A 16,336-nucleotide genomic window follows, 5' to 3' on the forward strand; every position below is an offset into this window, starting at 1 on the left:
CATTATTGGAATGTTTGGATAGCTATCTAATGAGCTATAAGAACGCTCCCCACAGTACCACTGGTGAGACCCCGGCAGAACTATTTTTGAAAAGACGGCCAATGGTAAAGCTTTTGTTGCTAAAGCCAAATTTTGAGCCCTCGATGCATGAGCAGCAGCAACGTACCAAACTGCAAAACGAAATGTCACGCGGGGTTTCTCAATGTTTTGCTGTGGGGGACGCAGTGTGCATGAAGACGGTGCGAAGTGAGACGGTGTCGTGGGGCGATGGTGTCGTGACACAGGTTGTTATTCCTGTAACCTATCTGGTAAAAGTATCGCAGGCGCTGCGATTTACGCATGCTGGCCACATCAGGGCCCGCTACGCAACCTTGTATTCCACAAGCGGTACGCAAGTGCAACCTGTTCAACCCTGGCAAGACGCCACCCCTCCGATGGTTCCCAGGCTGTGTGGGCCTGCGATCGGGTTGCCTCTCGGAGATCTACGCACGACAAAATCTGCCACGGTTCCCCTGCCGGCAACTACATCGCCCACGGCCGGAACTGCTGCCTCCGGCTCTTCGGACCATCCTGGCACTCCAGGTGTGCCATCGGCAGCCGAACGTGTAACTCTGCGGCGTAGTGAACGTGCGTGACGTGGCCCGGACAAATACCAGCCGAGAAACTTTCGGAAGTAATTCGTGGGGGAAGGAGTGTTGTGGCGTGACGTCACATATCACCTGGGCATCCAGTACGGGCACCGCTGTGCTGCCTATCACGTGGTTCTCTGCCTATATATTCGAATGTGTTCTGTAATAAACTTATCATTTGTTCTTCGAATGCCGTCGGTTCCTCACGTTATAATGACCTTTTAAACCAAAGTTTCCAGGTACATATTTTGTATATCTATAAATTCATTATGGCAAACAAAAAGAGCCCTGCCTGACACTTTTCTGAACCTTGATTAATTGCTATTATCAACATTTGTCTTAAATGACTCTTCCTGTACTGTGTGAGGGTTTGAGATCCTTATTTCTATTGGACTTGCCCCGGCTTGCAGTAGTCAACTGAATGTGAAAGTTTGCTATAGTTGATGACAAAGAAAATGCAAAGGCTCCTTTTTTTTCCTAACCCTTTTTTTCCCCCTGAACTTTCACAAGTTTTCATCAACAACCTAATGTTTACATTGGTGCCACAGCCTTTTATGAGCGCTTCTTGTTTTTTGGCCATCTCATGTGTACCTTGAGTGATGTGCACTGATGTTACCTCTGTATTCTTTTTACCACCTCATTCTCCTATCCACGTGTAAGCTAATAACTTGGGTATATTAGCCCCTGTACTCTGCCCATCTCTCTTTTCATATGAGCATTAAAAGGGCCCTGCAACACTTTTTCAAGTTGCCATGAAATGGATTCAGTAAAGGAGCTTATTGCGTCACAAATTCACCGCCGAAAAAATATTAAAATCCGCCCAGTACGAGCGAGTTAGAAAGATTTGTCGCACGCTGCAATTACAGTAGACTCCGTTTAAACAATACCTGAAGGGACCTAGAAAACGTGTTTTTTTTTAAGAGGAGTTTCGTTTACAGAGAGATAAACAGGGGTATAATATTCATCTACAAAACTAAACATGTTAGTGGCAGTTGTTTCAAGTAGCAATCTCATTTAAGAGAGTTTCATTTAATAGGAGTCTACTGTACATTCTCTCCTTTCTCGTCCTGGTGAGAGCGCTGGAAGCTCAGCAGAAAAGAATGGTACGGGGGAAAAAATAATATCATTCCTGTCTCTTAGCCTTGAGAACTGTTTCTTTCTTTTTTTTTTCTTCGAACATACATATTTTTTTTAGTGCGACCATGTGTGCACACGTGAACAGGTTGTGACTGCTCGCACGGCTTCCAGTAACTCCTGTGCGCGCCGTGCTCTAATCAACCAGTGGTGATACTTGGGCATGTGAAGCCGCAAATTCGAGTATGTAGCATCATTTGTAGAGAGAACATAAAGTGATATTTAGCTAACTTTGAAAATTTATTGTAAATTACCGACCATGGACTGCACTATAATACTTGACTTGTGTATTTTCAATAGCCTCGACTGCTGATCAGCAGCATTTTCTGAAAAAGTGTAGCAGGGCTTCTTTAATGGACCCCGATTAGCGAAAGTTCTGCTTGCAACTTCTTTTTTACAGTAATTTGTAGATTTGCATATGGCAATTATGAAATTACTGAATAAAGGCTCTAATGCACTGTGTAATTAATGCTAGAATCATTAATTCAGAATTATTATTCATTTGTTGGAAAGGACTGCCTAAATACTTTAAAAGACTAGCGTCGCACAGCGGGGCAGTGCCTGAGGCTGTGTGCTCAAGCTTTGGTGACACTGAATGTGCCGTCCCCAAATCAAGGGACCCGTGGGCGGTGAAAAATGAAACAACGTCAGTGTTTTTAGTGTGTCCCCCTCAGAAAAAAGAAAAGCATTCCTGATGTAAGAAGTCAAAACAAATTTGAAAGAAAATACATCATAATGCCCGACAACAGACCAAGAGGGGTGACAGGAATAGTCCTCACCAGGTGCCAGTCAGGGTATTGTGCGCGCTCACCAAATGTTCTCTGACATCAACAGTACTCCCCTTACTCGAATGCCATGCGGGGCCTTTGTCTACGTTGAAACAGCGAATATGTCAATTATTGCTGATAAATTAGATGACCTCTCACCCTTACTTTAAAGCCAAATTAAAATATCTTATAAGCAATGCCTATCGTTAATAATTGGTCAGAAGTGCCCCCACGTGCAGGACTCCCAAACAGTACAAAGATCTGGAGTTTCCAAGTTTGATGTCGGGGGTCCTTTGCCTGCCACTAAATAAGTTTGTTGGACAATAAGCATTATTATTGATTGAGGCCTGTACGTAGTATATGTTGGGAGCGCCTCACCCACTCTTTAAATCACGCTATTGTCACCCAGGCTGGAGACTGCCTTTCAGGAGATCACGCAGGGCTACTACCTCAACGAGTGCAAGAGGGTCAAGGCTCACAAGGACTTTGCCAACAAGAACACCCACCAGGTGAGGGGGTAGTACTAAGCACTGCCACTTGAGAGTGTACATTTTGTCTAAACTATCAAGCTGAATATGACAGATTATGCGGACAAGAAAGTGCGACCCTGGAGACACATACATTTAGTTTCTATTTTTTGTCTGTGGGACTATTAGTAGAAAAGTGCTGTGTTGAGTGAGTTAGTAGCACTCTATGGTTAATAGTTATTTGTGTACAGCTTGCAAGAAATGCATGTGGAGTGGTAGTTACAAGCACTTGCGTCTGTGCAACTCCCATCGCTTCTTTTTCCAGGTTGTGTGCGAATGACGGTTTATAATGAGCATCATCAATTTCAAAATAGTGGTCTTTGAAACATCGCAGTAGCCAGAGTGAAAGCATTTCACTCGCACTTAAGGGCACTCACATGGGGAGCGTAAACACTGCAGACACCACCAGCAAGCTTCATAGGTGCACATACAAACCAGCAAGCTTAGTTTTATATGCTTGGTGCAGGGTAGGAAAGTTTAAATAGACAGAGCAGTAGAAGGTAAAGATAGTGCTACTAGAGAAGGCCGTATGAAAAGGAAGTATTGAAATGGCAGAACAAAGTGCTGCTACATCATAAATAAAATCCCTCAATAGTTGGCAATGCCTTTTTGCGCTTCACGTTAGTACTCTGTGCTCTCATATTTTAACATGAAAGTTTACAATGTGTCTTTGCGAGCAAATTACCTTTTTTGTTATAGGGCCTGTGAACACTAGTCTTTTTTATGTTTCATGTGCGCTTTAGACATCTATAGTAGTTTTGTTGCAAAAATGATATTGTAGTCCCAACACTAAAGCTAGCAACTACATGAGCAGATAAAAGTGAAATGAAAAAGAAGTGGCAAAAATTCGCAATGTAACAGAGATTAGGAATGCCATTAGGTTGCCTTCACCAGCACTTAGCTTATGTGTGCTGCTCGTGCTCTGGAACTGTGCCTTGCTTTATTGTCAGGCTCTAGCACTGGTGACAGCTCAAGCAAATGAACTTTCTTGCAGTAGGAAAAAAAGTGCGAGGTTTTCTCTAACCTTCTTTTGAGCAAAGGCACCAACTTCCCACCTTCCTTAGTAAGCCTCGTACTCACTAGGTTTCTGCTCTTAAAGTGAGATGTTCTTTAAAGTGTGCTCGATCACACTTTTTTTTTTCTGCCTTGTCTCTCTCATACAGCAACTCCTCATCCGTCACCAGTTCAAGATTGCGTTCCTGCACGAACTGAAACAGGATCCAGGTGTTGCTATTCGGTGAGACCTGAATTTGTTTTGGTAACCGCTTTGGAAGGAAATAGACAAAATTATGGTGAAAGCAACCATGGGAACACCTTGGTGAAAATTGGCGTCCTTTGTATAAAGCTTCAAGTGTAATGTTTTTTTAGCCCCATTATGCTGTATGCAGTTGGTGTGCAAGAAACCGTGCGAGGTTAAGTCATGAAGGATTATGACTTAAAGGTTGTTGGTTGTGTTAGGAGGGGCCATAGGGTGTGTCTTCTCCATGTCAGCTTGCACATTGCCTGTACTAGGTCTCTGCATGGCTGAATGCTGGGGCAGCTTGCTGGAATCTTCAGTGGGGCCAACAGATGGATGAGTCAACATGGCTTGAGGCTCTGTTTGTGCTTGTCTTGCTGCAGTACATCTAATGCGGGACATCTATCATCAACAGTCACATTATGAGGCTGTTCTGGGGGTGTGTTAAGGCAAAGGACTGCGTGATGCACTCCTATGTATGTCTGTGCTGCTCATCAGTCAAGCTTTGTCACAGCGAGCATTTGTGTCAGGCCCAAAGCACCATGCTAATAAAATTAATATGGAACTGAATATTTTCTGCAAATGTTGCTGAAATGTGCTTTGTAGTTGCGTGCACATAGTTTCTGTTAAGTAAAAGTGCCTTTGAGTGCAAATTTCACAGACTCTGTGTTTACATTGTGACATTAAGCTAGGTTGACTGATTACTTGCCTCCTGTGAAATGAAACAAAAAAGTGTAGGCAAACTTACTGCAGACTTTTGCAAATCAGAGGCCCTTTCAATCTTGTTTTAAAGCCCTCATTCCAGACGGGCCCAGTTTGCAACTGCGATATTGAGAATAGTTATCAGGATTCTAAAGTTTGCATCTTGATGTCCCGTGCAGTCATTACAAGCAGGCTTACGTTGACCTGCTGGAGCTGAAGACCTCAGATGCCAACATCCTCGAGGTCAAAACTGTTGCAGGCATCCTCAACTACAAGGTGAGTTCTCATCTTCTAGTGGCATCATGAATGGCACAAACGACTTTTGGGTCCACAGAAGATACCTAAATAGTTGATGTTCAGAATAATGCATCATATTTTCTCATGAGGTTATCTGCAAAAGCAACAAAAACTCATTCAATGTGCCCACTTCAAGGAAGGGGGGTGTAGTGTTATCAACAACAGATGTGTCGCTATGTGCACAAATTATTTCGAGGCCTTAGTTAGTGCGACCAGCATAAATTTTATGCTGAGAACTTCTTCACTGGATAGCATGCTGCTTTTAATATTTTGTTTCCAGTGGATTGTTAAGCTCAGTTCTTTTGCGACGCATGTCAGTCATAAAAGTGAAGTGCAATAAATGGGATGGGCTTGTCCCATTTACTTTGCCCATCCTGTTTCTCCCGCTTATCTGTCTTGTTTATTGTGCTTCGCACTACCAAGTATGTATCCCCAAATGAACCAAATTTCTACTTTCCTGGTGTCAGCTATACAAACATCAGTTGTAAAAAATGGCGGAGCTCACTTTGACTCGCTCATGAAATATATCTTGCGCTTTGGACTCACTCGGACTCAGACTCGGCAAGATTTTCCTGAGCTGGACTCGCTCACATTCACAATCATGCAAATTTTCTTCAACCAGACTCATTCAGACTGCAACTCGCCAAAATATTACATGTCTGGATGCACTCAAGCTCAGACTCGCGGCTTTATTAGTGTCCGAGGGCAGTCTGAGGGAGTCGGCTCATGACTGAGTTTGCCGACCTATGCTTACAAGCCATGTTCACAGGCAAAAACGGTTGTCGCTCACCTTGTCTTGTGTCTCTTGCAGCTGTGCCAGCTGGCGTTCATGCAGAACATTCCCCTGGATGCCATCCACCAGTTTCGGCGACACGTGGACATATTCAAGGACCGCATCGGAAACCCCCGGCTTGCCTTCGAACACAGTGCCTGGCTGTCCAAACAGTGCGTGCACCCACCTGCATTTCTTTTGCTTTTGCATGATAGCTTAGCGTTTGAAGGGCAGCATTCATTTTTTATTGGAGAACGTGGCTTTTGTGTGGGAGCCAGAATGGCTTGCTTTTACATGTACAGTTAAACCTAGATATAATGAAATTAATAAATTCCCAGAAAATTAATTTTAAATGTTGTTATATGCAAGTTCTGTACGAAAATTCGAAAAGTACACACGCAAATGAAACAAAAGGGGGACTGAAGCAGAGCTAACCCAAAACACTTATTTTATTCTGCAGCTGTACCAGGCACTCTTTATTGGATACATTCGCTACAGTGCTCCTGTGCTCTCCCTTGCTCGCACATCGGCTGTACGTACACTCGAGGGAGCTCAGGCGCGTGCCCTAAGAATTTGCCTAGGAGTACCTCAATGCACTTCTGCATGGGGCACCATTGCAGAAGCACGTGCTTGTCCAGCTCATGTTTATCTTCAACACGAACCACTACAAGTACATCTGAGGCTACTGACAAGGCATCGAGACCATCCACTGGCAGGCACTTTTAACACATGACCCAATGCTGCATACTCAGAAGCTGTTATGTCGCACCGAGATCTGCTGCCTTCGAATTATGCACCACTTGTTATCTCCGGCATACCCCTCTGGACGATTCCTAAGCCGATCGTGCGACTTTCGATCCTAGGAATAACAAAAAAGTTGAAAATACCAGCTGCTTGTCTTAAGCATTTCACTTTGTTGTATATTGACTATATGTATGGATATACATAACACATTTATGCAGATGGCTCTGTCACGCAGACCTCCTCAGCAGCTGTTTTCACTGTGCCTCAAATGGGAATCACTCAACGCTTCAAAATAGCACACCGGACATTATCTACTGCCACTGAGCGGACCGCCATCCGACAAGCTGTGTGCTACATCTTACAGCAGAGTCCAGCGAAATGGACATTATTTTGCGACTCCAAGCCGGCCCTTCAGCTAATTAGAAACTACATGAAACAGGACACTGCATACAGTTTTGTGGTGTGTGACATAATAAATATGTTGAATGAGGCATTTCAATCCGGACATGCTGTTGCGTTGCAGTGGATTCTCAGTCATCGTGGCATAGCTGGGAATGAACAAGCTGATGCAGAAGCGAAAATGGCACACACTAGGGGCGAAGTGATATTGATTCACTTTCCCGATACGACATCAACACCTTGCTGTATAAAGGTATGAAGACTTCTATGCAAGCACTATGGAATGATCTGGATTATCGCCACAAGCGCATTTACAGGCTTTACTCTTGTCGTGTTTTTCGCCTTCCGTTCCAACTAAGGAGAGACCGAGAAACTCTACTACATAGACTGCGGCTGGATGTTGCATACACGCGACAATACTTATGCATGATTGGACAATAGCAAAATTCTAACTGCAACTTGTGTAACACGCCAGAAACTATTAGTCACATCGTGTGTGTGTGCCCTTTATACGTAGTTGAAAGACAATCTCTTAAGTGCCTCACAGATGACCTAGACTGCCGACCCTTTACGAAGAGAAACTTTTGGGTGCTTGGGAACGTGTGGATCACGCTCAATGCAGTTTAAAGGGCCTGCTCGCATTTCTAAGCAAGACAGGTTTTGATTGTTTAGAGACTCTAATAATGACTCCCATGTTTAGAGACTCTAATAATGTAGAGACTTTTGTGCGTGTACTACACCAAACGAGACATTGTGTGCAGTGACTGATTGTGCTATATCACAATCACCTCTCATCATACTCTCCTCTTTCTTTTCCTTTTCCTCTTACCTCGTGTGTAGTAGCAGGCCAGAAACCCGCTTTCAAGGCCGACCTCTCCTTCTTCTTCTCATCAAACACCTTCTTCTTCTTCTTACAATAAGAAACTGAGTTATTATTGCGATAGGAATTAAATGGACACTCTTGGCAGGTTTTTGCCATCGCTGCCTTGTTCCGTAACAAATCCAAACTGATGACATGCCCCCACACATTGTAACTTTCACGAGCAGGTAGAAGCAGTCAAGCGCTGCTGAAGCAGAAATCAAATGAGTCGGCGAATCGCTATCGGCTGGAAAGTGCATAAAATAACATCTCCCGCGTGTTAAAAGTGCTGTCAAATGCTCAAACAGAAAGTAAACAACTTGTCTTGAATGAGCATGAAACAGCGCGGGGGATCTCTCGAGTAGCAACAATGAACTTGGATTTTAAGGGCAGTCGCCATCGCTGGCACACTTGCTATCTCAGTGAGTATCAGGCTGGTTTCAACACGAAGGGGCTGTGTGAAACGAGCATTTCTCCCTGAAGCGGCCATATTTGCTCACACCAGCATTCCGTGATATCGCATCCAAAAGAGTAAGGCGCCAGCCTTACTTCTTATAAGATTACAATTTTTTACTATTGCATTCATTACATTGCATTCAACACGCCATCGTGTTGCTAAAACTAATCGGCTAATTGCGAAAGCTACCAGCCTGCGAACTTGTGATGCAGCGCAAGGCGGAAGTGCGAGTTGACCTCCGAAGATTTGTCACCACTGTGGTGTCAGAGAGTTTTTATGTCCGAAATTAAGAAAAGAAAAGTGACAGTTTCGCCGCAAGGGTGAAGCTATAGGGAGGTTTAAAATAACGTTCATAAGATATCAGCAATAATCTGTTGCAATTCTTGAGTAGCGCAGCGTCACTTTCAGCCGAGCAGCGGCGCAGCGCTCAACTTTGTCAAGTGAAAGGTGAAAGTCGAGCCGAGGGGCGTTTGTGAATACAGGGGTTAGAATAGCGCTTGCCTCCCTAGGGAAAAATCTAGGGACTTTAGCCCCTTCCTGCAAACCCAAATGCACGGAAGCTACACATAGCCTCATTACACAACAAAGCCAAATGCACAAACCCAACCCTGCAAATCCAAACAAACGCTCTCTGCAAACCCATATGCATGGAAGCTACACTATGTGTAGGCTACACATAGTGTACACATAGCCTCGCACACGTTGCACCCCATTTCAGGTTTTCTGTAAGAAAACCGCAAGCGCGAACGGCGGCTATCATTAGGATGCATGCACAGTAGCAGCGACCGAAACGCAAGGGCTTATGGTGTACTATTCGAAACCTCCCTAACGAATGGGATAGCAACAAGTTGAAATGTAACGCTGAGAACGGCAAGCAGATCGAAACATGCAGCGCGCTGCTCACGCACAAATGACGCACAAAAACAACATACACAGAGCAAGAGCAAACTAACGTTTACCATTCGTCACTTAACGTGATTTTTGAAAAAAAAAATTAAAAATAAAGCGAGGCACAAAATGCAATCACAGGTACCGATATGAGTGCGAACTAACAAGTGCCCCAGTTGTTGTTACTTCGCTGTGTTTAAAAAACACTCTCTTTTCACGAACGGCGCCTGTCTAGTGAGTGGAGCGATCCTTGTGCGCCTGGCAACTAAATGCAATCATTTCATTCAAAGTCGAAGGTGTGCTATTCTCCCAACCAAAGGTTAAGCGCACACGCACAAGCATCTACTACCCCCCCCCCCCCCATATTTGGGACAAAGTACACATGGCAGATAAGGGCGCGTCGGCGCAACATGACGAGCTGAGCGCAGACGGCTTTTTAATATGCGAATGCATTTCTTATTTGCTCCAATGCCTCCTTTATTTTATTGCCAGTGCGAATGCGCGCTTCTTGACGGAAGCCGTTGGTGTGCCTTAATTCAGGGTTTGATTGTGGTGCAGCACTATATGAGGGGTCGCGCTGCGTGCGTCACACGTACATCTGAGCGTTTTCCCCCGAAGATGATATAGACGTGTTTCCCACTCCAGAGCAAGAGGTACTGGGATCGATACCCAGCACCTCCACCAGTATGACGACGCTAGATTGACGAGCACACAAAGCGCCTCAAACAAATATGATTTATCCATCGCAGGAAACAGACTGCAACGACTTCTTCCTCTTTTTCACTCGGCCAAGGACACTCGTGCTGCTTCGTTGTCCTCACCACTGGCACATACGCGCGGCAATATCATACGTCTCTCTGATTCGCTCCTTCATGCTGCTTATTTCTGGCTCGAGACAATGCCGCCCCGTGTCACAGAGCAGCGCATGCAGAAGCATTGCAGTGACGCTTCCTCATTAGTTGCCCGCATAGCGCCACCAACGGTGACATGCTATCTCAAACCACCGTATATTTCACAGAGCCAGCTTGACTGCCATATTGTGAATACGAGAAATCCAAAATGCCGCCCCTGGACCTGTACACAACTGAACAAAAGATTACTTCGGATGATTTCCGTGGTGAGGCACTGTATGACAAGCTAATCTCTCCCATGACCGCAGAGCACAGCCGAAGGCTAGGGGAGAGGCTGGTGAACAGCTGGATCGGGCGCATCTGGCCTGCATTGATAAAATAGAGGAGGCATTGGCTGACGAACTAGTGACGTCGAGGTCGCTAGTTCATCATCTGGCGTTGCAGTTAGGTCGTGGCGTCGGGTCACGGCTGCGTTGGGTTGTTCCGCTGCATCCATGTTGGGTCGTTTAGTCATCATCAGTACATGGGGTTTCGTCGTCAGGGCTTTGCTTGGTTCGGGTGGTGTTCAGAGAGTACCGTCACGGCGGCGGTGGTGGAGGACCTTTAGTAGTTCGTTGCACAGCAACCATACCTCCAGCGATTGCTGCCTTTAGTTTCCTGGATAAGGGCTAGGAGACCGGCCTCGGGTTGGGCCAGTGTAGGGCCGGTGGTGAGGCGACGTGTAGCGGCCAGGTGACGGCGAACGGGAAGTTCCTCGGGGTGTCTACAGCGCTGCTGCGAGATAGTCAGCGATGTCGCCGAGTTCTTCCCCCCGCTGTCGACGCGGGGCATCTACGGCGGAACCACGCAGTCCCATCTCACGGTACTGGCAGGGGCGGTAGGTGTGACTTGCTTTTCACAGTGGTAGCAGAGAGGTCGGTGGTCGGGGGCACGCCATACATCGGTCTTCCTCGAAGCGTTGCACTGGCCAACAGGTGGACAGTATGGCGTTGACGGCGGCTGTGGCTGGCGGTGGAACTGCGATGGTGTGGGCTCTTGACGTGGGCGTGAAGGGGGAGCGTAACGTGGGGTTGCAGCAGTGTAGATCATCGCTTGCGGCTGAGGCTTCGGAGCTTCGGAAACTCCAAGCAATTGCCGAACTTCTTCGGGGACAGTGTCGGCAATTCAGTCCACTTGGGGCTGCAATGAAGGCAACAGCCTCCGTAGCTCCTCCCGCACGATCTGTCAAGTCGTCTCACGCAGGTCGTCTGTGCTGAGGGCACGGGCTTCAGCGTAGTTGGCTGTTGAAGAGCAACGGTCATACTGCCTTGTGCACACCTCAAGCGCCTTCTCTATTGTCTTGGCCTCGGTGAGGAATTTGTCAACAGTCTTGGGCGGGTTGCAAACAAGTCCCGCAAACAACTATTGCTTCACACCCCGCATGAGGGAGCGGAGCTTCTTGCCCTCAGCCTTGGCATGATCGGTGGGCCGAAACAGTTTCGTCATCTCTTCCACGAAGATGGTGACATTTTTGTTTGGCAGCTGCACCCGGGTCTCCAGCAAAGCAGCAGCCCTTCCTTTGCGGGTGATGCTTGTGAAAGTTTCCGGAAATGTGCAGTGAAAAAGATCCCGGCAGCGAAGTGCAGACTCTCGATTTTTGAACCAGGTCCACGCCATGTCTTCCAGGTAGAAGTAGACGCGGCGCAGCTTTTCTTTCAAGTGCCACTGGTTCAAGGCTGCTACTCGGGCGTACATCTTCAGCCAGTTCTCCGGTTTTTCAAATGAAGATTCGTGGGAGATGGGTGGCTCCTTTGGCTGCTGGATTACAACATTGGCAGGCGGTTGTACAGGGGCTGTCATAGTTGACGCAGTAGTGGTGGTGGCCTTTGGCCTGCGACTGTTATCGGGTAGAGCTCTGTACTCAAGAGGTAGCCCTTGTTGCCGGCGGCTTGTTCACAAGTCGAGGTTGGTGGGGATTGGTGGTCAGGTCCGCAACGCAGCAGAGGGTGCTAAGAATCTCTGGACTACAGGCCGCCTTTGGAACCTGAACTTGGCAACGTTTAACGCTAGAACCTTATCTAGTGAGGGAAGTCTAGCTGTACTATTCGAGGAGCTAGAGGGGGTTAAATGGGATATAATAGGGCTCAGTGAGGTTAGGAGGACAGATGAGGCCTATACTGTGCTACAGAATGGGCACGTCCTTTGCTATCGGGGCTTGGCAGACAGAAGAGAACTGGGAGTGGGGTTCCTAATTCACAGAAACATAGCTGGCAACATAGAGGAATACTATAGCATTAATGAAAGGGTGGTAGGTATTGTAATTAAACTGAATAAAAGATACAAGATGAAGGTAGTACAGGCTTACGCGCCTACATCCAGCCATGATGACGCTTCAGTTGAAAGCTTCTATGAAGACGTGGAATCGGCAATGAGTAAGGTAAAAACACAGTATACTATAGTGATGGGCGACTTTAATGCAAAGGTAGGGAAGAAGCAGGCTGGAGACCAGGCAGTAGATTATGGCATCGGCACTAGAAACGCCAGAAGAGAGCTACTAGTAGAATTCGCAGAACGCAATAATTTGCAGATTTTGAATACTTTCTACCGAAAACGAGAAAACCGCAAGTGGACATGGAGGAGCCCTAATGGCGAAAATAAGAACGAAATAGACTCTATAATGACTGCACACCCAGGAATCGTGCAGGATGTGGAAGTGGTTGGCAAGGTACGATGCAGTGACCATAGAATGATACGGTCTCGAATTCGCCTAGACTTGAAGAAGGAACGACAGAAACTGATACACAAGAAGCCAATCAATGAGCTAGTACTGAGAGGGAAAGTACAGGAATTCAGAGTTTCGCTGCGGAACAGGTACTCGGCTCTTAGTGAGGAAACCAACCTTAGCGTAGATACAATGAATGATAATCTGACGAGTATCATTACGGAGTGTGCAGTGGAAGTTAGAGGCAGGGGAGTTAGACGGGACACTGGCAAGCTTTCTCAGGAAACGAAGAACCTAATTAAGAAGCGTCAAAGCATGAAAGTGTCAGGTACAACAGACAAAATAGAACTGGCAGAGCTTTCGAAGTTGATTAATAGACGTAAAGTATGCGATGTAAGAAGGTATAACATGGAGAGAATTGAACACGCTCTGAAAAACGGAGGAAGCGTCAAAGCAGTGAAAAGGAAACTTGGGATAGGCAAAAGTCGAATGTATGCACTAAGGGACAAAGAAGGCAAAATAACTACCAATATGGATAGGATAGTTAAAATAGTGGAGGAGTTTTACAGAGATCTGTACAGTAGCCGAGACAACCACGACCTTAATACTATAAGAACTAGCAGTAACCCAAATGACACCCCACCGGTAATGATAGAAGAAGTCAGAAAAGCTTTGGAGAGCTTGCAAAGAGGCAAAGCTGCTGGTGAGGATCAGGTAACATCAGATCTGCTGAAAGATGGAGGACAGATTGTGTTAGAAAAACTAGCCACCCTGTTTACGAGGTGTCTCCTGACGGGAAGAGTACCAGAGTCTTGGAAGAACGCTAACATCATCTTAATACATAAGAAAGGAGATGACAAGGACTTGAAGAATTACAGGCCGATCAGCTTGCTCTCTGTAGTATAGAAGCTATTTACAAAGGTAATTGCTAACAGAGTAAAGAAAACATTAGAATTCAATCAACCAAAGGAACAAGCAGGATTTCGAACAGGCTACTCAACAATTGACCACATTCATACTATCAATCAGGTAATAGAGAAATGCTCAGAGTATAACCAACCACTATACATAGCCTTCATAGATTATGAGAAGGCGTTTGATTCAGTAGAAATATCAGCCGTCATGCAGACACTGCGGAATCAGGGTGTAGATGAAGTATATATAAACATTGTGGAAGAAATCTACAGGGGATCAACTGCTACCATAGTGCTTCATAAAGAAAGCAACAGAATACCAATCAAGAAGGGTGTAAGGCAGGGGGACACAATCTCCCCAATGCTATTAACCGCGTGCTTACAGGAGGTTTTCAGAAGCCTAGAATGGGAACAGTTAAGGATAAGAGTTAATGGAGAATACCTTAGTAACCTGCGCTTCGCCGATGACATTGCATTGCTGAGTAACTCGGGGGACAAATCGCAACTCATGATTACGGAGTTAGACAAGGAGAGCAGAAAGGTGGATCTTAAAATTAATCTGCCAAAAACGAAAGTAATGTACAACAACCTCGGAAAGGAGCAGCGCTTCGAGATAGGTAATAGTGCACTTGAAGTTGTAAAAGACTATGTCTACTTAGGGCAGGTAATAACCGCAGAGCCTAACCACGAGATTGAAGTAACTAGGAGAATAAGAATGGGGTGGAGCACATTCGGCAAGCACTCTCAAATTATGACAGGTAGATTGCCACTATTCCTCAAGAGGAAGGTATATAACAGCTGCATCTTGCCGGTACTTAGCTACGGAGCAGAAACCTGGAGACTTACAAAGAGGGTTCAGCTTAAATTGAGGACGACGCAGCGAGCAATGGAAAGAAAAATGGTAGGTGTAACCTTAAGAGACAAGAAGAGAGCAGAGTGGATTAGGGGACAAACGGGGGTTAATGATATCATAGTTGGAATAAAGAAGAGGAAATGGACATGGGCCGGGCATATAGCGCGTAGACAGGATAACTGCTGGTCATTGAGGGTAACTAACTGGATTCCCAGAGAAGGGAAGCGAATTAGGGGGAGACAGAAGGTTAGATGGGCAGACGAGATTAAGAAGTTTGCGGGTATAAATTGGCAGCAGCAAGCACAGGACCGGGTTAACTGGCGGAACATGGGAGAGGCCTTTGTCCTGCAGTGGACGTAGTCAGGCTGATGATGATGATGATGATGGACACACCCGCCCATGTGCCAGCGGCGGCGAGAACGGCGGCAACGACGGCTAGAGGGGTGCAGGCCCACCTGCCCGCCTCGTGCTCATCTGTACGCAATAACGAGTGCTCGCTCTCACCTGGTGTGCCATGCGTGCCGCCACCACTTTGCGCTTCGCCTGTGGCAGGGCAGCCGCGGAAGATACATGCTCGTACCACAATGCCAAAATGCGGAGCGAAATTCCTGGATTTTCTGTGGGGAAAATTCGTTATATGAAGGTTGCCTCGCGCTGTTATTTTGTTACATAAAGGTCACAAATACATGTGTTTCTATGGGGCAACGGCGGAGAATAGTAAAAATTCGTTATATTGGGGAATTCATTAAAAATAGGTTTGTTATAAGCAGGTTTAACTGTACACTCGTGGTTGGCATTTATTGCAGTTGTTCTCAAAGCTTCACTCGGATCTGTGCTCACTACCGCGCAATGCAGCACAGCACTTACGGCTGGACGGTTCATTTGCTGTTGATGCGGTTCATTGTCTCAGAGTGGCTCAGGCTATGAAAGATGCTGTTTAGGAGGGCTCCAGATAACTTTGACCATCTAGAGTTCTTTAACATGCACTGACATTTGACGGAGCACGGGTCTTAGCACTTTGCTTCAATTGAAGCATGACTGCTGCAACTTGGGTCGACCTGAGTCTTTCAGGTCAGCAGTCAAGCACTGTACTTTGAGCCACTGCAAGAGATTACGTCTGGCTGGCGGAACAGCCACAGTCTGGTCTGCATTTGCATCGATACTATCATCTTGCATTTTTTGAAATTTCTAGTTTCAAGAGGCACTTGATTTTGATTCAGAGCAATGCTCCACATTTGCTCCATTTCTCTTCACAACTCTGACTTACTGTAAGTTGAAATCCTCAGCAAGCTGAAAGGGGAGGATGAAACAACGAGAGTATTGCTCCAGTCTCCTGGTTTGCTTGGCTGATGAAATGGGCCAGATTCGTTCTAAAATAACCTATTCTGTTACTGTAAAACTTAAAGCTTGTGTGCTCTTGAGGCGCTCAGGCCACTACATTGTACAGTTACTGATTCTCAGCCATTTACCAGTGCAGTCATAATCAAAGTGCGCAGAGGTTTACGATTTACTGCTCAGAGCCAGTTTTTCATCAGTACCCTAAATGCACAGTGAATGAGGCTGCACATTTATAAGTCTGCAAAACTTGCTGCACTATGGTTCGCA

General features: G+C 46.0%; 1 protein-coding gene across 1 annotated transcript in view; it reads left to right on the plus strand.

Annotated features, from left to right (window-relative positions):
• Positions 1 to 16,336, plus strand: part of LOC142804073 (trafficking protein particle complex subunit 11-like) — a 145,709-nt gene that overhangs the window by 25,853 nt on the left and 103,520 nt on the right. Inside the window, exons 5-8 of the mRNA XM_075890622.1 lie at positions 2,940 to 3,039; positions 4,221 to 4,294; positions 5,176 to 5,272; positions 6,105 to 6,238. Of these exons, the coding sequence (XP_075746737.1) occupies positions 2,940 to 3,039; positions 4,221 to 4,294; positions 5,176 to 5,272; positions 6,105 to 6,238 (405 nt within the window). The remainder of the gene's footprint in view (positions 1 to 2,939; positions 3,040 to 4,220; positions 4,295 to 5,175; positions 5,273 to 6,104; positions 6,239 to 16,336) is intronic.

Source organism: Rhipicephalus microplus, chromosome 3 (assembly GCF_043290135.1).
Source record: "Rhipicephalus microplus isolate Deutch F79 chromosome 3, USDA_Rmic, whole genome shotgun sequence".
Taxonomy (NCBI): domain Eukaryota; kingdom Metazoa; phylum Arthropoda; class Arachnida; order Ixodida; family Ixodidae; genus Rhipicephalus; species Rhipicephalus microplus.